The 27,619-nt window shown below is 39.4% G+C and overlaps 1 protein-coding gene across 1 annotated transcript in view; it reads left to right on the top strand.

Moving 5' to 3' along the window:
• mob3b.L (MOB kinase activator 3B L homeolog) overlaps positions 1-27,619 on the top strand; it is a 66,419-nt gene that overhangs the window by 18,694 nt on the left and 20,106 nt on the right. The window contains exon 2 of the mRNA XM_018257728.2: positions 4,489-5,025. Coding sequence (XP_018113217.1) covers positions 4,608-5,025 — 418 coding nt within the window. The 5' untranslated portion in view covers positions 4,489-4,607. The remainder of the gene's footprint in view (positions 1-4,488; positions 5,026-27,619) is intronic.

Below are 27,619 nucleotides of genomic sequence, written 5' to 3'. Positions count from 1 at the left end.
CAATTAAAAGCAGTCAATATGCAGCTGTACAGGTGACAAAGTGGTCAGAATTAGAGCGCAAATCAGTCAGATGATGAGTTTAGGGATAAAAAAGGTTGGTCATGGACAAAACAGAGTTTAATTTCTGTATGTAATTCTGTATGAGTTCAGCATTATAACCATAACCACTTGTAAGCACTGAATGTTTGTAATATATTGTTTTTTTTTTCTTTTTTATAGTTATACCGTATGTCCCATTTCTCAGCATTCTCTCTGCAACGTTTCACTGATGATGAATCAATTTCAAATATTCGTTATTGATTTGCACTCTGCCTTTGTGTGAAGCTAAGTTGAAACTTGCAATAAAAAAGAGACCAATGCGTTCGGATACTCTAGTGCGCGGGTCCTCAAAGTTTTTTTTACCCGTGAGCCACATTCATTTGTTAAAATAGTAGTGAGGGGTGCCAAATAAGTTTTATCATTGGCTATTGGTATCGCCTTTCTGGACTGGCAGCTGTTTTTTATGCAACCAAAACTTGCCTCCTAGCCAAGAATTAATAAGCAAAAATAAGCTCCGGCTTTGTGGTAACTGGGAACAACCTCCATCGAGTTGGTGAACAACATATTGCTCATGAGCCACTGGACGAGGATCACTGCTCTTAAAGTAAAGTCCTTTCCACTTTACGGACTACCATTGCGATCAGTTAGCTAATTTAGTGACAAATACATTTTCCCAAAAATGTTATTATATTATGTTGTTGTATGTGCATTGCATTCCTATCCAAAAAAATGAATAAAAATGTATGATAAAAAAAAGAATTGACTTGACATGAAACTAAACAAAGCATGTGGTTCAAAAAAAAGACAATGTCTGCTGTAACCAGTGATGAGGATAGAACAGTAGCCTGAAAGGATGATGTCCCTGTCTGGTTTTCTTTGCATGTACCAGACACAAATAAAGATGCATGTCCTTCATCTCAAGCTTCTCATCATCTCTCATCCAAATCATTGACCTTATGACCATTTGTTTTTTAAACTATCATATCCCTTGGGTTTGACTAGCTTGAATGTTTTCTTTTTACCTGATGAAGGGTAGACCTGTTGAAAGCTTCTGTATTTACTCGTCTAACAAACATGATTCAGCTGTTATCTGGTCTGCACTTGCCAACTGAATGCCATTTAGTGTGGTAGTAACTAATAGCTTGGAGCAGCCTTTGGCATGAAAACATCAAAGAAGAAATGTATTATAAGGCTGACTGGTTTCCATGTAAGTACTACGTCGGAAACCAAAAAAGCATTTTACATTGTCCTGCCTTCCATTGTCCTATTTACATTATCTAAAAAGTTGGATTCAGTGTTGCTACATGCTATAGATCTCAGTATAAAATTTAATAAAGATTTTAATGGAGACTATAAAGCTTGTGCCATAATGTTTAAAGGGGTTATGGTGTAGAGAGTAATGTTCTGAAACAATTTAAATTTGGTTTTGATTTTTTTATTATTTAAGGTTTTTGAGTTATTTAGCTTTTTATACAGCAGCTCTTCAATTTGCATTATAAACCTCATATAAACAAATCTGGTTGCTATGGTCCAAATTACCCTAGCAACCATGCACTGATTTGAAAAAGAGACTGGAATATGAATAGGAGAGGACCTTACTAGAAAGATTTAAATTAGCAATAATGATACATTTGTAGCCTTAGAGAGCATTTGCTTTTTAGATGGGGTCAGCGACACCCATTTGAAAGCTATAGAGAGTCAGAGGGAAAAGGCAAATAATTATAAAACTATAAAAAATAAATAATGAAAACCAATGGAAAAATTTGCCATTCTATTACATACTAAAAGTTTATTTAAAGGTGATGCACCCCTTTAAGCACTGTGTAATACAACTTGTGCATAGATTCTCAAGTAATTCCTTTGAAGAAAATAAAGGGGGGAGCTGATTTACAAACATAGGGCTAAAGTGCATAAGTGCTGCAGTCAATAGCAATTAATCAGCCATGTTTGAACAGTCTACTACAAATTGGAAAATAAAAATGCCAAGACCTGATTGGTTGCTCTTGGCAGCTGCCCTTGTTCACTTTAGCACCTGTGTTCATAAATCAGCCCCAGAATATTTTCAGTGCTGTTTAGATGCATTTGTATTGCAGTACTAACTTCCTTTGAAGGATGAAAATGGTTTCTGTGTATACATACTTTTATGCAGATGGGAACTGTGCATGTTCCTAGTGACTAAAACACTTTGCAACAATCTCACAGTAATATTGTTCTAGCTCTGTATTTAGGTTAGAGGAGCAAGACCTCAGCCCCACCCCCTTCCCATTGAGGATTTGTGCATATGCAGGATAAGGTACCCCCTTACCCCTCACCTCTATTGCCAAATTTGAATGAAAGTTTTGAGCAGTGGCCTGGGGGGATTTTTTTTTAAATGCATTTTTTTTTATAAATAAGCACCCAATGCCAACCACTTAAACAGCTGGCCTAGACATGGGCCTATATAGTAAATAATACCCTTTCCTTTTTGCCTCGGACAAACCCTCTACCCATATGAAACCATAAACAGAATATTATTCTTAATACAAATAATACATTGCTAATGGTGTCCAGAGAACTATTTTATGATTGATTTAAATAGGTGAGGACTGATATACAGGAAGAGATATTCCTCATTAATAAAGTTGGCAAGAATGTACACAGAGGCATAATGCTTATGTTTATCTAAAAGATAAAAAAGAGTAAGTAATGACAGACAACTTACCACTTTAAAATAGTTGGCCAGAGCATGGTCAATCAGCAGATGAGACAGTGCTTTCGGCAGTTTGAACAGTTCTGTTCAGACTGGTTGCCCAAATTCTTGGAACAATTTAAAAGTGGTCATATCTCCCTCATAATTCTCCGTCCTTTCAGCCTGTGGACTGATTGATCAGAGACCATACCTGATACGTCCTTGTATGGTCGCCAGTGGTGTAACTATATATTATTGGGCCCCATAGTAAATTATTTTCCAACAATGATGTCTACTGGTTTACACGTTTTACTAATATTTATTGATATTGTATATGAATTAGGGCCTCATGGGGCCCCTGTGCCTCCTTACGCCTTATGATGGCCACCTTACCTGTATCTACTGCATTTATAAAAGTACCCTTTTTCATAATTTTCCCTAAAATATAAGATCATTTACTTCTTATTGGTGCTAACAATATGCTTACATACTGGCAGCACAGTTATGAATAACTTCATGAATATACAAAAGAATGTTTTTTGCAGACAGATAGCTATTGTATGCATCCCACTTTACTGTGGGTATGAGTCTGCTTTTTAGCAGTGTATACATAACTGTTAACAGTGATATAACTAGAAGCATCTGGACCCCACACTAAAATACTTTTACAGCCCTCATAAAAAGTATGAATAAGATTTTTTTAATAAACATATATTAAACATTTTTAACAGTTGGTACACCCCTGGGTCCTATATGCTTCCTTTGCCCACCAGCCATTCCCCAATAAACACCCTTCTGGCTTCTATATTGACAATACTTACACCCTTGGCTAAGCCTTTAAAAGCTGCCTGCTGCTGAGGGATCAACATTTCTCACAGATTATAATGATTATTTTTTTATATTGCAGATACAGACACCGCTTGTACCTCGACTTCTTGTCTGAAATACTCAATCCCAGTCTCTGTAGCTCCTTTGGAAGTACTAGCAAGGCATATGTGTAGAGAATGTATTTTTGTTTACACTAACAAGTCCAGCTTTTCAGTTGTAGAATCCTGACTGTGCACATTCCTTCCAAATGCATGGGTTTCATTATCACCTCCTGAACAAATACATTTCCATTCTTGTTTAAATCAATGATGACCTTGATCTTCCTAGTTTGCCTTTAGTAAGTTATCTTGGCAATGGAAAATTTCCTATTTAAGTACAGTTAAACTTGCAAAAATTATTATCTGTCTTGTGACCTTGAGTCATCTAATCTGCAGTATACAGGTGGCATCAAACCTCTGCTGTAGGATTCTGCTGAATTAGAATAAACAATAAGGCCCATTTTACTTAGCTACATATTAGATTAATTGGCTGCATATCCAAATATGGCCTAAATGGCTAGACATGAATGCTGATTCTGGTAGATGCTTAGGAATTTCGCTTCCTGAGCCATCTGTTGCCAGGAATTTAGCTGTTGAATGGAGCCCTAAGGCAAAACCTCAGATGAATTAGGAATCTCATGAAAACAATCAGTGTGTTCTACTGGGGGCCAACGATTCTGACAGCCGTAGTTTACAACAATTTAGAATCCCTGAGCCCTAAATATCACAAACCATCAAATTACTTCTGCCAAAACAAATCTAAAAAGTTGTCATTGTATGCCTGCTAGTTGTAGTATTATTCAGCTTAAAAACAGTTCAATATTATTTGAAAAATTTGAGTTTTCTCACAAATGTTTTATCAATTTTTCTATAGAAGAGTGCAGTCATTTTTCCTTATTGCTTTCTCTCTTTTAGACCATGAAGCCTTTCGTGCCTTCAATGGACAGTTGACTTGCATAATCTAAGGCCAGATCTTCACATTCCAGCTTGCACTCTATTGTGTTCATTTTCCGAGGATATTACACAGAAAAGAGATGTCCATAGGACTAAAGCAGGTTTTTAACAAGGACAAGACTTTTAGGCCTAAACGGAAATTTGATCCTGGTACCCAGAGATTTGAACTTCATAAGCGAGCACAGGCTTCTTTGACCTCAGGCGTCGACCTAAAAGCCACAGTACAGCTGCCCATCGGAGAAGATCTTAATGACTGGGTGGCTGTTCACGTGGTAGACTTTTTCAACAGGATTAACCTCATCTATGGAACGGTTTGTGACTTTTGTACAGAAAGGACCTGCCCTATTATGTCTGGAGGCCCAAAATATGAGTACAGGTGGCAAGATGATAACAGGTATAAGAAGCCCACTGCCTTACCAGCACCACAGTATATGAATCTCCTTATGGACTGGATTGAAGTACAAATCAACAATGAACACATTTTTCCTACTAGTGTGGGTGAGTTTAAATTGCTCTAATAAGAATGTGTGTTACATTTCAGTTTAAATAATGATAAATATAATACATTGTTTTGGTCTCCCATGAATCAGAATTTACACATTAGATCAGTATTACATAAGTAAATCAAGTCTCAGAAATAAGTAAACACCACACTATTCTCCTGGTGCTGCTTATTTCAGTAGACATCACTTGATGGCAACGCAAGTCCATGCAGGAAAACATACTGTACATACTCCTTACAGAGAGGACCCAGGTTGGAATCAAATTAGCAACGAAACCATTGCCAATTTTGTTAAAAAGGCCTCATACTGGAATGTGCATAAGAAGCCTGCATGTACACGTGCACATGAATGTAGGCAGTAAATCTAATGGGCTAGCCTTATTTTATTGAACTGTCCCTTATCAAGGAAAACAAAGCAATTACTTTTTTTTCCTGATTCCCGTAAATAATTACCCTTAGTTAAACAGGAAAGCCCCTTAACCCTACAGAAAGGAACCTTGCATCATTTCCCAAATCACTTTCTCTCCTTATGACAAAATCAGATTATGGGACAAGTAGTTCTGTGGAACAGAGCCAAACGTTTTCCCAAAGACATTCTGTGTTAAGATTACAACACTGTGCCAGAAAATTACATTGGTTATACTGACAGGCAGTTTCCATTGCCTAGTACTTCTAGGGAAATCCTGGGATTTAAGATTGTAATTTAATTAACTAAAGTCCATTTTGGTAGTATTGATAATTAACAGTACAGAGTAATGTGGTTGCTTTTACAGAAACATTTCTTAATATACTTTTTATTGTATTTTTTCCCTTTTTTGTCCATGACTTCCCATCTTATCCATTTGCTTGTGACTAATATATTATTGTTTTAGGGGAAAATATTTTGTTTACCTTTAGAAAAGTTGTCACTTTTTATGCATGCATATAAGAATTTATTTCCTAGTGCTCATAGCTATATCAAAAGTATTTTGAAAGTTCAACATGGTTGGTAGACTGGTTCCCACTGCTGCTTTGCAGTGCTGGGGTTCTGGGTTTGATTCCAGCTACTACAGTATTCATGCAAACTGCATGGAATTTGTATGTTCTCTTCATTTGTGTGAGCCTTCTCCTAAAACATACAGAAAGGCTAATGGTCTCCTGAATGTTTATATTGAAAAAAAATAAAGCATAATAAGTAGGTGGATGAATAGCAACATCCAGCATATTGTGTTTAAAGGAAACATATAGGATACACGAAACCCCCCTAATATTGTAGGCGATAATTAATAATATATGGTGCTGGTTTTACTTTGGACAACAAATTAAAATTGTCTTTAAAAAATGTTTTTATTGGAGCTCCCTATAGATCTCCTAAGGTCACTGTTCGTGTTTCAAATGGGGTGGGCGTGTTCTAAGGGTCCCTGCCAGAAACACAGTAGGAGGGGGATAACCAATCAAAGCCCTGCAGTCACGCAAGAAAAGACTTTCAGTTCCCTGTCAGGTCAGCCTGGCTGCTGATTGGTTCCTATCCTGCAGTGCAGTGTGCTGCGTTATTAACATGGTGTATATTGCCACACAGGAAGTGACACCAGCATGCATATAAAAATTTATGTTTTTGGCGAATTTGCGTTCGCGTTGCCAACTTTGCCAATGGCTAAACCCAAACAAAATGGGCAGGGCAGATAGTGTTGGGGTTTGAGCAGTGATGTTTGGGTGGGCATCATCAGAGATGATGATGTTGTGGAGTTATGATGACAGGTCAGGGTTATTGCATCACTTATATGCAACTTGCTGGATTTCTGTACAGTTTTCGCAATGTTTTAAATTGGACATAAAGTTTTGAACTTGACGGCGTGTCTTGACGGCATTTTCGACGCATGCGCAGTTAGAGTAAATTTCTGGTCCCGAACAACTGCCCATGCGCCGAAAGTAACAAAAATTTCCGAAAACTGAGACGTCTACTTGAAATGGAACAGAAAGTTGAGATCCGAATAGTTGAGACCCGAATAGGCCTGTTCGGATCAAAACTGAACTCTACATCTGATCCAGGTTGCCATGGACCCATCTTAGCACATACCAAATGTTATGCTGAAATTCTGGGGGGAAATTCTGCATAATATAGTTAGGTCCATAAATATTTGGACAGACAACTTTTTTTCTAATTTTGGTTCTGTACATTACCACAATGAATTTTAAATGAAACAACTCAGATGCAGTTGAACTGCAGACTTTCAGCTTTAATTCAAGGAGAATTCAACCTGTAATAAAAAAAACCCTCCCCCTGACCCTGGGTAGACCCCCTCCCTCCAGCCTACCTGCACCCCCCTAGGCAAATGCCCTTAATTTTTTACTCACCCCTCCGTGCAGATTCTGGCCTCGGAGTTCACAGCAGCCATCTTCTTCTTATCTGGTTATCTAACTGCGTGTGCAGTTAGAGTAAATTTCCAGTCCCGAACCACTGTGCATGCTCCGGAAGTCACTAAAATTTTTCATTGTATTATCAAACGCCTCCCAATCAATTTGACTGCATTCAGCTGCATTTGAGCAGACAGTGTCTCTAAACACCTTAGAATTCATTCGGCTGCTTCTGTCCTGTGTCACATCATGGATAAACACTAGTGTCCCAGTGCCACTGGCAGCCATGCACGCCCAAGCCATCACACTGCCCCCACCATGTTTTACAGATGATGTGGTATGCTTTGGATCATGAGCTGTTCCACCCCTTCTCTATACTTTTTTCTTGCCATCATTCTGGAAGAGGTTGATCTTTATTTCATCTGAACTAAAGCTTAATTAATGAAGTAGGCTAGAAATGTTGTACATTATGTTTTGAGCTTCTGTACCAAGACGACCAAAGCCCTTTAGCAGTACGGATCTGTGTTTCCAAAGATGCCCCAGTAGCTCCCTATCTGCTTTTCTGCTGATTCACTGCATATGCTCTGTAATGCTGCCAGTTACTGAGCTTGGGGACCAACACAAAATATACAGTACACATAGAATACAAATGTTGTACTATAAGGCTGATTAGTAATTAATAGATATTACTACATGGCAACCTTGTAGCATCAGCTTATATTACAGACCAACCTAATTTTCTGCTTGATAATTTGCAACAACCCCTAAGCTTAGCTTCTCAACAGCTGTTCAGGACCCACTGAGCAGAGTGTCGTAGACATTTTCCAAGATGGTGACTGTGACATGTTTGAAATGCTGGATCATTGCTGCTTTTGAGAAGCTGAAACTTTAGACTTGTGCAATAAGGTCATTATATAAAAAATATGGCTTTATCCATATCCATTTTTAGGGTTTAGTTCTCCTTTAAGCTGTCTGTGCAAATTCAGAATAAAAAGGTTCATGCACTAAGATTTAGTCTAACCTGCAGGGAAAAGCCTTTACATAGCTTCAGCATAGCTTTGCCCTTTGAGGTCCAGGTTTAGGGCACCATTAGCTCTGTGATTGGTGCACCCGGCCCTGTTTATGGTGGAGTATATCATCGAGGCACATGGTGGGGGGGGGGGGGAATGTAGAGCAGTACTGTAAGAATCAAGGGCAGAGCATAAGAACTCACTAGGCTTAAAATAAACCACAGCAGAACAAGATTTAGTACATTTCTGATGTTGGATGGAACAGCATGTGTTTTCCATTTCAAATGGGAGATTACAGTGGTACAAGATATATATAAGGTATGGAGAACACATGACTTAATGAATGCTAAAACTAAGTTTCAAAGTAAAACTTAAAATTTTATTTGCCATCTGTTTCTATTGACTCATTCAATAAAGCAGATTATTATGAACTTCACATGTTTAGAATTACTTAGCATGCAATAAAATGCATTTATACTCAATTCCTGTTTAGGAGGGCAAGTATTTTACAGCCTCTTTAGCTTTCACTAGGTACATCTTAACGGATGTTTTTAATTTGCTTTCATGAGCACTTTTAACCCTTAGCGTTCTCTGTAATGCACTTTGCATGTTCCAGAGTGCTCTAGGAATGAATCATAACAACGTGTTACGGATATTATTGCAGTCTTAGTGCTTTTAGTGCAAATCCTGCAGTTAATCAAGGTGCACATTTATATAAGTCGTATGTCTTGCTTTGCACATCTTTCTATTTTGTGTTGGTTAAGTCATTTCTATATTAAGTATATATTCATTTATGAACCTGTCTGTGTTTGTGATATCAAAGTACTTATAAAGCCCCCATTTAACACAAGACCTTATTTATCAACAAGGCACAAAATGCAAAAAAGTTTTGCAACATAAATTTGCATCACTGCCAAGATTTGCAATGCTGTATATAGTTAGGGTTGCCACATTTTGCCACAGATAATATCGACCCTGGGTGGGTCAGCATTTTTTTGGTGTAGGGGCAGAGTCATGATGTAAAGTGGTGGAGTTTGTGATGTCAGCGGTCAAATCAGTGGCAGTTTAGTGATTAGGGCTGGTGCCTGTAGAGGCTGGGAGTAGAGACTGGGTCGATTACTACAAGTTTGCTGGAAAGTACATTTCTGGTAAATTTAATTTTAACACCTGCCCCAGCCTTGGCTGGTATTTTCCTTGCTAGGCCACTGAAATATCAGCCAGGTGAGAGCAGGCTTGGACTGGGATTCAAAATAATCCCTGGCATGTCAAGTACACAGAGGCCCAAACAGCCCCCCACCAGCCCACTGAATAGTTGGATGTCTATGCATATTACAGTAGACCCTCTGGCATTTGCCAGAACCCACAGATTGCCAGTCCGGGCTTGTGTGGAAACCCTACATACACTACCTGCTGATCTTTATTTACTCAAGCTTTTATGCCCTGGATTAAATTAAAAACCTGTTCTAAACCATCAGGCCCAAGGGAACTCTGTACTTAAAACTCGCCGTTGGGGAGATTTTGTCACCTGTGATTGGTGCTACTGTGGGTGAGAAAACTCCCAAAAATGCTTCTTCACTGGCAATAACTGAGGCAAAATCTATGCATTGCTTCATTTTTTCAAAGTTGCTTGAAGTTGCCTCGCAAGGAAACTAGCGATTTCAGTTGTTTCTGAAGGAGCAGCATTTTCTAGAGATTTGTCACCGACAGTAACGGAAATTTAGTGTGGGTGTCAAATCTCCCCATAGGCAATTAATCCAAGGATATATATAAAGTCCAAAACGTGTTTCTGCTTATATGTATGCAAAATATAGGTATATTGAACAATGAGAGGTGCTTAGTGTTGGCTCTGCTGCAAATAAGAGCTTTCGTAATAAGCGACCAAAAATAGGAACAAAGGTCCACTCAATTCAATGCTTCTGCAAAAAACTGCACGTTTTTCCTTTTATTAAAGTGAGATCCCAGCAAACGTTTTGGGGCCAAGCCCCTGATCAAGCACTATTTTTGGTTGCTAATTAATCCAAAGAAAACAGCTCGTTACCGCCTTGTGACCCCAGGCTCTCCTGGCTAGCCTATTCTGAATAACTGAAACAGAATCCCAAAGGACATCCATGTGTCATGCACTTCCCGTCCCTCCTGTTAGAAATTTTACACACAGATGCTTTGTGCATGGGGCTTTTTGTCACCCTTTTTTATGCACTTTTACTTGGCCTTACATGTATTACCCCTATTTCTAATTATAATCATCATAAACAACTCTATAAAGGTGAAAAGGGTAGTTCACCTTCAAACAACTAGTTGTTTTCAGATATCACCAGAAATAACTACTTTTTACAATTACTTTCTATTTTCTGTGTCACTCTTTTCTAATATTGAAGTGTAAAGTGTCATTTTTCACTTTATAAAGCAGCTCTGAGAGGGGGGTCGCCGACCCTGCAAACTGTTCTAAATTGATACATTTAATTGATATATTTCATATCCTTGTCCCCGCTGAGCAGAATCTATTGGTTTCATTACAGGCATCTGTAAGAATTGATACAATAGTTGCTAATATTAAAGAGATGCTGCTGAGAAATGTATCAACTAAATGTTGCAAAACTCAAACAAAGTAATTTAAAACAGTCTTTATTTCTGAGGAACAATCTGAAAACACCTAAGCTGAAAAAAGTGTTCAGAAGGTTAACAACCCTTTTTAAGTAAGGGCCCCAAACCTTACTGTTTGTGATTCTCCTCCGAGCCTCTGTCAAATTATGACCAGTAGTGGATGCTTGATGAGCATTAGCACAGGTTACCTACACCCCATAACAGTGCAGCGCACAAGTGCACCATCCCAGATGCCTCGGAGCAGGAACACTAAGCAGGAGAATTGCTGACTGGAAAAAATGGGGGTATATGGCAGCTCTAACATAAGAGACAAAGGTAGGTAAAGTAAGTTATAACATCAATTATTTCCCTTGTTAGAAAATACCTGAGGTGTGCAAAATAAAAACCTCCTCTGTACATGTGCATTCATTTAAAAGCATGTTGTTTTTTGTCTACTGAGGATTTGTAGCTCCCATTCATATATAAATGCAAATAAGCATCATTTTATGCATTCAGTTAGCTGTCTGTTTAGGGGAACTAAAATGGAAGTTAAATCCTAGTTACGCTATAAATAGGATATATTTTCTGTTTACTTAGCAGCTGTCTGTTTAGTTAAAAATGATGTTATATAATTTAGTGTCCTGAGGCAAGGCATATAACTTGTCCCTGGATGCCATTTGAATGCCTTTTCAGCCCCTTAAAGCCGTTTCTTAGAAATCCAGCTGGTCTTCTAAACTATGTCATAAAATGACAGGCCCTGCTAAATAGGGGGCATGTGTTGCTTCCAGTCCATAAAGCAGATGCCGTTGGGCTCATTCTTTTGGTTCCTCAATTGACTTATTTGTCCTGTTGTTACACAGATGCAATTGTGGACATTACAAGCCTGCTTTTAAATCAGTCCAGAACTACTTCAAAGGGAATGATCACCACCCCCTATACCAGGACTTCTGTGCAAATACCACAGTAGAATCTAAGCTAAAAAGGTCTTGTGCCTATTCAGCACCTTCAAACCCTACAGTGCACAATATTTCTTTTATGTTGGGGTTATAGAGCAATAAAAAATGTACGTTTATTTATCTCGAATGAAGCATTTATGAAAAGAGTGCCCCTAATATAGTATATAGAATATAGCTGGGTAGCTGAGGCCAGATCATCACTTGGATAGCTGGTCAGATGCTCATTCTTTTTCCAACATTAACAAAACACATCTTAATTTTTCCATCCTTATCTCCAGGGGGTAGGTAACCATTTGCCTTGATTTTGCACTGCCAGACTGACCTCCTAATTAATCACCTCTAGTGATTCAGGAGACTGAATCCTCAGAACCTTTCTAAAACGTATTTTGATTCCCTTTAAGCACATTAAACGTTACAACTGCCCTTTTGAATTCAGAAAAACTGTAATTCCAACCCCTGAGGCAAACATGAGACGAATTTGGGGCCTATTTTTCCACAAAGACAGAAGGGATAGTTTCACTTGGACATGTGTCTTTTTCAGTTTCATCTACTGTGTAACTATACAATTTAGTCTATGAAGGTTTTCATTCAGTTGTACTGAAGAAGCTTCTCGGATGAGTAGTGAAACTTCTTCAGTGTTTAATCAGCAAGTCCAGTTGCTCTAGATTTACTTCTACTAGATATATCATGACCTGGATGAATGAAAACCTTCATAGATATACAATTTTGCCATTAAGAGACACGAAGAGGTGGTAGCAGAGGTCCCTCCACCTGCCTCCTTCCTTCCACCATTGCTGCATGAAAAGCATAGTTTTTATGCATGTGTCGTTCATAGACAAAATGTGTACCCTCTCAGCACTGCTGCCGTCTCAAATTTAGCCACAAGTATCCAGTGGCAGGCTAGGGGAACTTTTTTATTTATTTTGAAAACATTTTTCCTATAGAAGCACCTAACAGCTTCCCCTAATGTTGGCATATGTCCTTCAGTGCCTATATATATGCTCCTATACAATAAAATTTTGAAAAAATACTTCCCTGCCAATAGGGCAATATTTCCCTCCAATGTGGGATTCCACAATGTGTCATTACCCTGATACTGGGAAGAAAAGCATGCCAAAAAATACCATGAAACAAAAAATGTGGCACCATGTTAGCCAGTAGCTAAAAGTAACAAAGAAACCCTAAACACATACATGAGAATTGTAGAAGTGATACCTATATTGGCTAACAATAACAATCTTGTATTGTGTTGTTTTTCTGCTCAGAGTATTGAAGGAAGAATTCTGTTCAGCCACAGATTTGATCAGGGCATAATCTATGTGCAGTGTATATGATGTGTGTCATATCAGTCATTCACTTCTATGTTAACAGAGGACAGCATACGTTGCTGCTATATGAATACGTGATACAAATATATCCCAGGGGGTTGCAGAGCTCTCTGTGCTTTTTATATGTCTGTATTTGCATGTATTGTTTATGTGTTTTCTAATCCCAGGTGTATAGCCCTGCAGAATATGTTAGTGCTTTACAATAGCCAGATTAGCAGAGTAATGGCAAGGGTATCCTTATAGACCAAGTGCTGCATAAACTGGATTGATGGGAAAATAAATAGAAGATGAATGTCCATTGCAAATGCATTTCTCCTTTACTACATGCTGCAATAACCATTTTCTATAATTTGAAATCTTATCAATCATAAAAAAAAAAGATGTGTAAAAAAAGATGTAATGTGTATTACTGAAAGCTCAGTAAATATTCATAAAATAATTATTCAAGTGACATTTAATCTGTACTATATATTGCAGTGTAAAACGATAAGTTTATATTATCCATTACATTATGTTGCACTTGGCTAATTCTCATGTATAGGGTGTGTATAATATGCTGGGGCCTAATCAATACAGCATAATACATATGGTACAAATAATAATAATGATAACAATAAAACAAGGATGCCTTTTGAATTAGAGGTATAAAGGTAAACATAATGGAGTGAATGGTTCACAGTGTCGGTATTGTATAGTGTGATCTCTCACAATGGGAAACGTGTTCTAAGCAGCGACAGTGGAGTTATAATTCAGTGAAGCCTATATACTAATCATGTAAACAAGGCTGTGCAGATTAACACCGAGTTCCTTCCTGGAAAAAAAGCTTTACTCATTTTGTTTCCCCTCATTACGATACCACATGTGGCCATTATTGTATTGAAGAAGAAGGGAAAATGGTAAAAGTATAGAGACATGAAGACAGATTAGACTGACAAAGGCTGACAGATGGTATAATAGCCAGTGTGACAGCCTGTGGTCACTCAAGTGCGTGCGCTTTGCAACTGGCCTCCCTTTTACTGGTTAAAAGCACTTCCTAAACACTTCCTTTTGTCTCCTCTTGGGGCTCATTTGTCTGGATTTGTCAGAAGGCAGAAACTCACAGCTATGCTTTTGTACTTGCGCCTGCCCTGTAACCACAGAGGGTTACACTTTTTGTGTAATAACAGTTTTTCCAGGACAAATTATTCTTTTTTTGGCTTCTGCTGCATAAAGTCACTGAATAAACTAAATGAAAGAGATGTGTGTGCCGGAACTAGGGGTAGGCACAAGAGGGGGCGCCAGGCACTTACCTTACATGCAGCCTACCCCTAGTCCGGCAAGTGTTACCATAAGTGGGTGCGCTCGGCTTTGCGCACGACTACGCACGTGCGTCCTTGGTTGCGCAGGGTTACGCACAATTACGCATGTGCGTCCTCGGTTACGCACGATTACGCACAATTACGCGTGCGCGTCCTCGGTTACGCACGACTACGCACAATTACGCGTGCGCGTCCTCGGTTACGCACGATTACGCACACGCGTCCTCGTTTGCGCACGGTTACGCACAATTACGCACGCGCACGGCCAGCTGGGTTGCCTGGGGCAGCTGACAGACCTGGCCCTGCACTGGTGCCATTGCTTGTCCTATTGCATAAGCTTGGGCAAGGCCACACGTTGTAAGGGTGCACTCTGACAAAGGAAAATAAACTGATTAAAAATAGCACTCATAAAACACTGTGTAATACCATTGTGAAGTGACAAGATTCTGCTTCATGGCAAATATCTACTGTGAAATGCAGTGCCCAGCTTAATAAATAAACTCCCTATAAGTTTCTGTTCTGACATATTAGCAAGTGTAAAATACATATAGAGGGCTAACAGGCATCCAGAAGGTAATTCTGCCCATATATTCTCCTTTTATACGTATAGACAGAGATTGCCTGGCAGAGATTGCAGTGCTCTTGACCCCTGCTGAAAGCCAAATGCCCACTGTAAAGGTGAAGCAATCAGATAAGGAAGCACAAGGAGCAAATGAGCATGTAAAGCTAAATTAGACTATTAAATGTTCTCTGACCTCCCAGGTTCCCTGGAGATTGTGAAGCTGCAGAGCCGATAGCAGGCAGGGATTAGGAACTTGTTTTTTTTTTTTTATTGGGAGCATTGACATGTCTGAAATATTATTTTGTGCCAGAAATGTCTGCCTGGTTCTGCTAGAAAAAGTCACCTGACAAATAAGTATATATACTTCTCTAATACAGGTATGGGATCCGTTATCTGGAAACCCGTTTTCCAGAAAGCTCCGAATTATGGAAAGGACGTCTCCCATAGACTCGATTTTATCAATTTGATCCAAAGTGATTTTTCTTTTTCTCTGTAATAAAAAACAGTACATTGTACTTGATCCCAATTAAGATGACATTAATCCTTATTGGAAGCACAACCAGCCCATTGGGTTTATATAATGTTTACATGATTTTCTAGTAGACTTGAAGATCCAAATTGCAGAAAGATCCATCCCAAGCATTCTGGATATTAGGTCCAATACTTGTACTTAGTGTGTTGATGATTATTTTATCCCTGATAAATGCCTGCTCAGCAGCTATTTCACTCACCTAGCCTTTAAATTACCAGTAAGGCCATGGCTGGTATTACAAATTTACCGGCAATGTCATTCAGGTGTAATTCCCCAAACTTTCTCCTTGCTCACTTACACTCCCAATTTGGCCATTTAAGTTTTGAATCCTATCCAATTTACAATGTCGCCACAACCGCCCCCCCCCCCCTAGATCCAACCCTAATCCACCCATTCTGTCTCTCCTGCCTCTCCTCCAGTAGTGACTGGTATTAAACATTGGCAGAGGTGGAAAACCACTATCTATCTATCTATCGATCTATCTATCATCTATTTACATAGCATCTATCTATCTATCTATCTATCTATCCATCTATCTATTTATCATCTATTTATATAGCATCTATCTATCTATCTATCTATCTATCTATCATCTATCTACATATCTATCTGTCTATCTATCTATCTATCTATCTATCTATCTATCTATCTATCTATCAATCTATCTATCATCTATTTACATATCATCTATCTATCTATCTATCTATTATTTATCCATCTATCTGTCTATCTACAAATCTGACAGTTTGTCAACCTATCTCTCCATCTATTTATCTATCATCCATCTATCTACATATATATCTATCGTCTATCTGTCTGTCTGTGTCCATCTATCTATGAATCCGTCAGTATGTCTGTCTATCTACCTATCTCTGTGAAGCCATAGTTTAACACTATTCCTCGCCATTACTGAAATCAGCAAGCAGAACCCATAACAAAGTTGTGATCTTTATGAAGTATTTTGCTTTGCTCAAGATAAGTGCACCATTATGTCACAGCCCCCCAGGGCACATACTGCCCATTAAGGCCTATGAAATCGAGGCGAAATACTTGAGAAAAGATTGGTATAAAAAGAGTGGTGTCATTTTGTAAAGGGTATAATTAGTAAGATGTGTGTAGTGATTTACTCCTCACATTAAAGTCATTGAGACAAGTTCAGGCAGAGAAGAAATTCTTGAGTCAAAGTGGTTCTTTCTGACTACACATTCATTGCACCATACATATTATTTTATATAGTGAAGCATGGAGTTAAAGTGGCCATGTGTGATGTATTGTGCTAATACTTTCTAATTTCATCGTTGTACACATCTCTGGAAATAGACTTTTGTGTGTTTCTTTGAAATGAACAAACAGGTAGTAGCCTCAATTTGTCATTAAAACAACCAAACTGTTTCATTCCTGCACCAAGCAGCTGCTTCACGCAATTCAGTGGAATTTTACAAAATGTAAAGTTTATATTTGATCTGATGGAATAGCTACAGTGATTGGATCCGTTATCCTGAACACTTTATCTAGAAAGCTCAGAATTACAGAAAGGCCTCCCCATTTTATTAAAATAATCCATATTTTTTTAAATGATTTATTTTTTCTCTGTAATAATAAAACAGTAGCTTGTACTTGATCCCAACTAAGATTTAATTAATCCTGATTGGAGGCAAAGCCAGCCTGTTGGGTTTATTTAATGTTTACATTTTTTTATAGTAGACTTAAGGTATGAAGATCCAAATTATGGAAAGATCCATTACCCAGAAAACCCCAGGTCCCGCGCATTCTAGATAACAGGTCCCATACCTGTACTAGAGTCTGCGGTGAAATTAGTTAAATTTGGAGATACATTTTTCCTCATTAAATTTAACCAGTGCCAGTCTTAAGTTGTAAAGCCATTATTATTATATTTAGTTTGTAATTGTAATTTTTATATATATTATTCAATACTCTGGGTTTAGGTTCTCCCTGTCTTCTGAGTTTATTACTTTGCAAGCAGGGGCAAGTGCTGGATTTATTTGTAACATTTCACCAAGACGTTATTCTGCACTACATATTTCCCATTTAGCTGACAAACATTCTTTCCAAGAGAAGTAAATTTCCATTTCCAAGAGAAGTCAATACTGGTTCTTTAGTAGCAGCACAAATTGTTCTACAGAAACAAATCTCAATCTGTTCCATAGTACTGGTCTGGTGGGAAAACTGCCACCGACATCATATGTAATATAACCATTTTAATCTTAAATAATCAAACATGTGGTCATGAAGCTAACTACCAGATGGGAACAGTTAAATTCAGGAGTTGACGTTATGGCCACAGATTTGATATAAAATCAGTTAATTGTTTAAAAATAATTTTTGTCAATGACCACCAACAGTCAGCTGCAGTCCTGAATATTAATTACAAATTCTGTACCGTTTTCCTTTAATAATATCTAATGCCATCTTCTCCTCTTTAAGGTTGTTAGCTCCAATGAGCAAGTCCCTCCATACCTCCTGTATCAATCAGTAATTTGTACGTAATTTTTACAATTAATGTAAACACCCTGCTTTGATACTTATTTCTAATAATAGTGATAAGAAGGGGAATCTTACAGTGTTATCAGTAAATTGTATGCTGTTTGGAACTATGTTCCAAACCGAAATTTGATAAAGAGGCCCACATAACACAGAAAACTCTTAAATACCCATCACAGTTAGCTTTTTCTTCAAAATGTGCCATTTTCTATGAGCTGGTTAACATTTCTTCTCTTTCTACATCATTTGTAATCCTGGCAGGGAAGGAGGGACTAAAACACAGATGTTACAAATTGTAACAACGATTCCACAGCTTACAGACAGCATGCAGGAACTACATAACCCACAATGCATTGCACTGTGATGTTCCTTTCCTTATTGAAATCATGTGGGCAGGGAATTCTGGGGTTTGCAGGATGCAGGCTAAGGACAGATGGCTGCTGATACAATGTAACAGTAGTCAGCCAGCTCAGAAAAGTAGTCAGAAAGATCAGCAGAAGAGCAGGGGCCTAGGCTTTGGGAACTGTCAGAATCTATTAAAAATCAAGTCTGCATATTTTTTAATTGATGTATATTGCAAAGTTGCTGGAGATTATGTTTACTTTTCAAAAAGCTTAAGTTATGTTTTTGTGGAGTTCCCCTTTATTCTGATGCTCAAGATCCAGTGCATTGAATGGGTTGTTCACCTTCCAAACACTTTTTTCAAATCAGTTGTTTTTAGATTGTACCCAGAAATAAAGACTTTTTTCAATTACTTTCCATTATTTATTTTTTACTGTTTTTCCAAAATCTAAGTTTAAAGTTGAATGTTCCTGTCTCTGGTGTTTCAGTCTGGCAGCTCAGTAATTCAGGTGCAGACTCTAAACCAGGGGTGCCCAAGAGCTAGATCGGGATCTACCAGTAGACCTTTAGCTGGTGATCAGTAGATCTCAAGACACTGTGCAAGTGCCTCCGGCGCTTGCACCAACCACAAGCAAAGGGTTTCTTGGACTCCAAACCTAATTACAGCCCTGAAGTTCACAGAACAGGGACAAATGTTACATATATACATTACAGATACCCAGCCAATATTTTTTTTTGGAAAAAAATTAATGAAAACCTACTACAAAAAATGTAATGGAGTTCTGTTGATGAGCAAGATATTATGCTATTGCTTACTTATAGACCTATGCAGCCTGTCCTAGTGAACTCTTCAAATTATAATCACACTGCTCTTCCAGCCATAGGGTCCTTACACATATAACGTTTTATATTCCGGGCCTCAGGGAACTTCTTAAAACAGGGTCTCATAAATCCTTAGCCAAGCTCAGTTCTCTACAATGTGCATGCTGTAAGGGGGCTCTACATTTAATGAAAGTATCAGCAAAAAAAGAAAGTTTGTCCTAATTAGCCCCAATGTCTTGTCACCGGTTTCATTTAATAAGCAGTTTAATTTGTTTCCTGAGTATTATACGCAGACTATACCGTTAAAACCAATTGTGTAAAATGTGGAAAGGGAAATCTGTTTTAATCACACTGAACTGGTTATTTAAAGGGGACCTGTCACCCAGACATAAAAAGCTGCATAATAAAAGCCCTTTTTAAATTAAACATGAAACCCAAATTCTTTGTCTATTAAAACATCCATACCTGTTATAAAAGGTTCTTAAAAATCTTAGTTGTCAATCATATAGCCTCAAGCATAGAGATGGGGCAGGCAACTACTTTCACTTTCCATTCTGCACTTCCCACTGCACTCCCCCTCACCATCTAATTCTGTAGCCACTTTGTGGGCATATCCATTTAGTTGTGGGCCTAGGGTGCAACGGTGGTGCTGGTGGGGGTGCGGACACATACCTCTCTGCCTTTCTTTCCCTAGTTACATAGTTAGTTACATAGTTAAATTGGGTTGTAAAAAGACAAAGTCCATCAAGTTCAACCCCTCCAAATGAAAACCCAGCATCCATACACACACCCCTCCCTACTTTCACATAAATTCTATATACCCATACCTGAACTAACAATAGCCACAATAGCCTTTGATATTATGTCTGTCCAAAAAATCATCCAAGCCACTCTTAAAGGCATTAACTGAATCAGCCATCACAACATCACCCGGCAGTGCATTCCACAACCTCACTGTCCTCACTGTGAAGAACCCTGCTATTTGTCCATAATGTCCTCTAATGTACTTGTAAAGTATAAGCGTCTTTTTTTCCAGAGAAAACAACCCCAACCTTGACAGTCTACCCTCATAATGTAAGTCTTCCATCCCTATTACCAGTTTGGTTGCATGTCTCTGCACTCTCTCCAGCTCATTTATTTCCCTCTTAAAGGAGAAGGAAACCCAGTCGGCGCAAAAACCCTCCCGCCCTCCCGTTTTTTGCCCACCCTCCCTCCTCCCCCCTGGCCTACCTGTCCCACTGGGCAAATGCCCCTAACTTGTTACTTACCCTTCTGCGCAGGTCCAGTCCACGGAGTTCACAGGCACCATCTTCTTCCTGCTTTGACTGGCGTTTTGGCGCATGCGCAGTAGGAGCATTTCGCCGGTACGGATCTACTGCGCATGCGCCAAAAGTCACAACGTTTTCCGATTTCACTTTGTGACTTTTGGCGCATGCGCAGTAGATTGTACCGGCAAAATGCTCCTACTGCGCATGCGCCGATCAAAGCAGGAAGAAGATCGCTTGGAAGAAGATGGCGTCATCGGAGGGTGGGCAACACACGGGAGGGGGGGGAGGGTTTTTGTGCCGACTAGGTTTCCTTCTCCTTTAAGGACTGGAGTCCAAAACTGCACTGCATATTCCAGATGAGGCCTCACCAGGGACCTATAAAGAGGCATAATTATGTTTTCATCCCTTGAGTTAATGCCCTTTTTTTATGCAAGACAGAACTTTATTTGCTTTAGTAGCCACAGAATGACACTGCCCAGAATTAGACAACGTGTTATCTACAAAAACCCCTAGATCCTTCTCATTTAAGGAAACTCCCAACACACTGCCATTTAGTGTATAACTTGCATTTATATTATTTTTGCCAAAGTGCATAACCTTGCATTTATCAACATTGAACCTCATTTTCCAGTTTGCTGCCCAGTTTTCCAACTTAGACAAATCACTCTGCAAAGTGGCAGCATCCTGCATGGAACCTATAGTTCTGCACAATTTAGTATCATCTGCAAAAATAGAAACAGTACTTTTAATGCCCACCTCCAGGTCATTAATAAACATATTGAAAAGCAAGGGACCTAGTACAGAGCCCTGCGGTACTCCACTAACAACACTGGTCCAATTATAAAATGTTCCATTTACCACCACTCTTTGTAGTCTATCTTTTAGCCAGTTCTCTATCCAGGTACAAATACTATGTTCCAGGCCAACATTCCTTAATTTAACCAGTAACCTTTTGTGTGCCACTGTATCAAATGCTTTAGCAAAGTATAAGTAAATCACATCCACTGCCATCCTAGAATCGAGGTGTCTACTTACCTTCTCATAAAAAGAAATTAAGTTAGTCTGGCAAGATCTATTACGCATAAAACAATGCTGGCACAAACTCATAGTATTATGATTTGCTATGAAGTCCAGTATCTTATCCTTTATTAACCCTTTGAAAAGCTTTCCTACCACTGACGTCAGACTAGCTGGCCTATAGTTTTGAGGCTGAGAACGGGATCCTTTTTTGAATAGAGGCACCACATTAGCAATTCCCCAGTCTCTCGGCACTATGCCAGATCTCAATGAATCCTGAAAAATTGAGTAAAGAGGTTTGGCAATCACAGAGCTAAACTCGCTAAGTACCCTGGGACGAATACCATCTGGCCCCCGGACCTTTGTTTATCTTAACATGTTCTAGTCTCTTTTGAATTTACTCATGTGTGAGTAAATGATTTGGCTGTCCCAGCTAACTTGAAAGCCTTAAATCACATCTTTTCTTACCCACCTCAACACCAAAGCTTCTATTGAACCAAAAAGGTTTTGCTTTGCAAAACTCTCAGTCACAGAGCTGTAAAGCCAGTTACCAGTCTCCGATCACTCTTTTTCATTCTCCCGATTTCTTACGATTCTCCACATTGTGCAGGCATACATCCAATGTGTGCAGTCAGGGCCGCCATCAGGGGGGGACAGGGGGGACAAGCGTACCGGGCCCGGGCATGAAGGGGGGCCCGGCAGCGCTGCATTTTTTTGAAGATCCGGGCCCCCCTTACGAGCGCCCGAGCCGTACGTCTTGCCTCTTCAGTGCCGAATGCGGAAGTGCCGAAAAGCCGAAGCCGATGCGACGAAAAGACCCGAAGTCACGGAAAAAGCCGAAGTCACGAAGTCACGAAGCGCCGAAAAGACCCGAAGTCACGAAAACAGCCGAAGCCGAAGTCCTGAAGCAGCGCAAAGACCCGAAGTCACGAAAACAGCCGAAGCCGAAGTCCTGAAGCGGTGAAAAGACCCGAAGTCACGAAAGGAGGCGAAGTTGAAGTACTGAAGCCATGAGTTCAATTCTACTGAACACCAGTTTGTGTTTTTTTTTTTTTAATCCCCTGGCCACCAATGTATTATTTTAATATTCTATAGGCCCCTGCCACCAATCTTTTTTTTAAAACTTTTGTTTTTGGGGCCCCAATTTTTTTTTTAACTCGTAAGGGGCCCCTTGCCACCATTGTTTTTTTTTGGGTTTTTTTTTTTTAAAAAAAAATTAATTTTCTTTTTGGTGGCCCCAAATTTTTTTAACTTGTAAGGGGGCCCCTGCCACCAGTTTTTTTTTTTTCAAAAAAAAATTATTTTTTTAAATTTTTTTTGGGGCCCCAATTTGTTTTTAACTTGTAAGGGGGCCCCTGCCACCATTTTTTTTTTTTCAAAAAAATTTTTTTTTCTCCAAATTTTTTTTTTGGGGCCCCAATTTGTTTTTAACTTATAAGGGGGCCCCTGCCGCCAATGTTTTTTTTTTTTTTCAAAAAAAATAAAAAAATTTTCAAATTTTTTTTTGGGGCCCCAATTTGTTTTTAACTTATAAGGGGGCCCCTGCCGCCAATGTTTTTTTTTTTTTCAAAAAAAAATTAATTTTTTTTCAAATTTTTTTTGGGGCCCCAATTTGTTTTTAACTTAGAAGGGGGCCCCTGCCACCAATGTTTGTTTATTTTTTAGTTTTTTTTACATTTTTTTTTGTTGGGGCCCCAAGTTTTTTTTAACAGGGGGCCCCTGCCACCAATGTTTTTTAAAAAAAAAAAATTAAATTTTTTTTTTTTGGGGCCCCAATTTTTTTTATAAGGGGGCCCTGACCATCAATAGCTTTTTACAACTTGTGTGGGGGGGGGGTTACTTTTTTAGCGCTGATGTCTGTGTGGTCTTTTAACTGCGATGTGGGCGGGATATGGGGCGGAGCTTGGTCGTCAGTGTGGGCGGGGCCCAGGGGGCCCCAAAAATTTTGTTGTACGGGGCCCCGTGATTTCTAATGGCGGCCCTGTGTGCAGTGCGGTTTCTGTGGCTTCAGGAGAGGTTCTGCGCATGTGAGTGATGTCACTTCCGCTTACACCGAAGACCTGGAAACATTTTGAGAGAGTGCTGCAAATCCCCTAGTTGCTCAATATAAAATGTGGACAGCTCTACAGCCATGGTGCCCTCTTTTGCACTTGGAGGCATGTGTGCGGCTCAAGGGTGCATGTGTGTATGGGTAGGTGCACGTGGTGGGGATGGGGATTGTGTTGGTGTTACTACATGCTTTGGGCACACTAAACCCTGAAGAGGATGTGGTTTATGTATCTTTAGGTGGAACAGCTAAAATTTACTTTTTGCAACCACTGTTGCAGCAATCAGAATGCTGCTACTCTGTTTGGATAACTGTCTCTTTAAGTGTGACATAGCCTGTTATCCAATGTCAGTAAGTAAATGAAGGCTTTCTGAGATTAATTACAGGTTAAACTAACCATACAATCTACCGACTTGCTTTGGTCTGGAGTGGCTAATTTTAGCTGATGTATGAAAGACTCATTCATATTAAGCCTGAAAGATTTAAAGCTACTATTGCTGCATAATGTCCCTTGAATATATTTAGAGTATTCGGATTAAATACAAATAGCATATTTCAGTTATTTTTGTCTCTCTCAATATGTAATAGAAACACAATTCTGGTTATTCTGTTGTAGAAGTTGGGCATTATTCATGGGCCGTTTAATCAGATTAGTGAAGAAAAAATACACGTGGACGATGTTATTTATTAAAAAGCTATACTGGGACATGAGCTCAACTGAATGTGTTTTATATTAGAAAATAAACTTGTTTCATGCTTGGATTTTTTTCTTCTCCTGATATAAACCCTCCTGGCAAAGCAGCAAGCTGGCCCTGTTATGCATGACTGAAGAAGCTATAGAAGCATAATCGAGGATGTATGAAGCAGAATATGATAGGAAAAAAACATTGTTTGGCTCAGTGAAGGATGAAAAATAGTAACACGCTGTGCAACAAGCATAAGCAGAAAGACAAACAGTTTGTTCAATTTTGGCTTCTGACGATTCTTGCTTTATTATTACCCGCTGTTTCAGGAACCTCTCTGTGCTCCTTAAAGACATTTCTGCCAGCTGGAACTAGGTTGCAAAGCATTGTGGGCACAGAGGAGCAACAGTAGGTTTGTTTAATATTGGAATGTGTATATCTTAAAAAATAGACTTTATATCAGTATGCAACCAAGGCAGAGTCACATTTTCATGTCCCACATTGGGCCCAGCTTGAATGGGACAGGCCAGGTTCACAGGTGGATAAGGCACGAGGCAGGGTTTGGTGCTGAGGGTTTGGTTCCTGAAACAGCTGGTAATAATAAAGCAAGAATCGTGTCTTCAGTGTATGGGTATGGGTTGGGTAGATCAGAGGTGGAGGCAAATGTTGGGAGCTATGCATATTTTCTAATTCTGCAAGTCTCAACAGATCCATGGTTGGTTGTTGTTGGTGACCGTCTCTCACAGAGTGCTTGTAGAGACAGACCGTTTGTTTAAAAACCTTTTAGACTCAAGGCATCAAAATTATTTTGAGAGTTAGCTTCAAGACCAACACATTGGGTTAGAACCTTCATTTAATAAGCATGTTCAGTTGTAGGAAAAAATGTAATGTTATATAGGGGGAACATGGAGTCACATCCTAAAAGGGGTAGGGAGCATGGCAAGCCTGGTGTTTTTTGAACTTTGCACCCTGCCACCATGCACATTGCGCTTCAGAATGCAGAGTGAAATGGCCTGCACTTTCCATATGAATAGAGTGCTTGCTGCAGGGCAGGTTGGGGGGGGCAAGTAGGTGTCCCCTCTTCAGCCCCCTAACTTATTTTTATCTTTATTGTTTTTTTAATTTTAAAGTAACATACAACATATGCATTTTGTATTGTAGCAGATCTATTCTGTTCGGAAGTTCAGCAGCTATGCTGCAGGCCAGGCTTCCATGTGGTTGTAGCACCCCCACACCTGTCTCTTTAAATGGTGGAACAATGCCTTTGGAAATGGGTGTTGGTCTGGGCAGTTTCTCTCTCTTAAAAGCCGCAAGCGGGGGAGGATTAATCTCATGGAACCAATGCTGGGGTCTAGGTTATCTCTCCCCTTTGAAAGCTAATGGCGGGGGAGGACTAAGCCCTATGATGAAAACCAATGCCCAGGTCGGGAGACCTTATTTTTCAGGTAATGCTCTTATGCCGGGAGGCTTTAGCATTTGAAATTATGACCAGAGGTAAATAGTTCGGGACCGCCATATGGGTTTTACCTTGACGTGGTATGGTGGCTTATCAATCTTATGATCAGAATTTTGTAACTAAAAAACCCCTGTCTTTGTAAATACATGCATCTGCATAGATTACTGATATGACAGGGGACCAGGGAATGTGCATTGATCAATTTTCTTCTTCTTCTTTTTTCTATGTCTAACATACAACATATACCGGTACCAAGGAAAGATCAGAGAGGAAATAGAAGATATGTGTAGTCGGATTGGACATTCACTATAACCGAGTAAAAGAGCAGTTCATATATGCAATCCATTTTCCCAGAATTTCCCGAATTTATCTGGGCACCCTCTCAGCAGCCCAACTTTCATAACAAAGAATGTGCAAAGGAGCATGTCCTTATTGCCTGCCTTGTGCCTGGCATCATGAGGTGTATAGCACAGATACTCCTGTCATTTAAATGTGGTTAGTCACACTCCATAGTTTCAGCCTTCCCACCAATGTCGGGTCAGGTCTGTCAGTTGCCCCAGGCAACCCAGCTGGCCGTTGTCAACTTAGGTCCCCACCGCAGCTGTGCGCAACGGCGCGCAATCGAGGACGCGCGTGCGTAACCGTGCGTAACCATGCGTAACCGAGGACGCGCGTGCGTAACCAAAGACGCGCTTGTGTGATCGCGCGTAACCCTGCGCAACCGAGTACGCGCGGAAGGAAGGAGTGTCTAAAAAGAAAAGGACAATTGGGTTCACTAATGAATTCCTTAATATGTGCCACAGGCAGTGTGATTCCTGCTCCCTACAATGGTGTACAGCTGCCAGTAGTTATAGGGAGTTTTGCCGTTTAATTGTACACAGAACTATATAAAACGTGGTTGATATATACCTAAAAATATTACTTACATACTGTATATACTCTAAAGCAAAGCAGTATGCCAACAGTAGGCACTTACCTAAGAATGTGCTCAGAAATTGCTAGATGCCAGCTATGTTATCTGCCAGGTACAGTATTTGCGATGACAGAGCTGTCAGTTCAATGAGGGCTTACAATGAGTTCTCTGTAAGAGATTAGCCTCACATTCTCAATTTGTTTAACAATGCAGCATTTTGTATTTGAAGTGTAAGAAAAGGCAGCAGAGTATTAAGCCACAAGTCAGTGAGTGGCAGGGCACCGTTTGCACAAGCTATGCATTAATCAAGTGTATGTAAGAGCAAGATGAGAAATTGTTCTAATGATCAGATTATTTAAGGGTCATTTATTGAGAGGCTATTTAATTATTCACAGCCACTGGTCACCTTGAAAGATTGCCTGCTCATAAGCTGCATTCCTCTGCATGCTAAGACTCTGTACATACGCTCTAATCACAGATTAACCTGCTTCTTTCTTTTTGCAGGCACAAGTGTATAAAGTGCAGAGTACTTTCATCAGACCTATTGCTGCTTCTTATGTTCTGGCAAGTTCCCCTAATGCCTGCAAATCCTTTTTTACGCCTCGAAACCTTTCATAGCATCTGCTTTGATTCTACTGTACTTAATTACTTTATAAAAGGGAGATTTGTAAAGTCATACTGATAATGGTATTACACTTATACCCTTGGGTAAAGCACCGTTATATAAAGCACTTGCATCTGATTTAAACTACAGCCAGCTTAAATGCAATCACAATGTCTTTTGTGTGAATGGGCCTTTTTTTTTACAATGGTGGCAAGAAGCAAAGTGCAAAATGGGACCAAACCGAGCAGCCCCAATGAATGCCTTGATGAAGATTAAAGGCTGTCCTTTCTCCACCTATAGTAGAAGCTATCATAAATATTTTTGTAAAAAAAACCA

Source organism: Xenopus laevis, chromosome 1L (genome assembly GCF_017654675.1).
Source record: "Xenopus laevis strain J_2021 chromosome 1L, Xenopus_laevis_v10.1, whole genome shotgun sequence".
Taxonomy (NCBI): Eukaryota; Metazoa; Chordata; class Amphibia; order Anura; family Pipidae; genus Xenopus; species Xenopus laevis.
The sequence above is the reverse complement of the archived record's forward strand: the minus strand, read 5'-3'. Positions and strand labels throughout refer to the sequence as shown.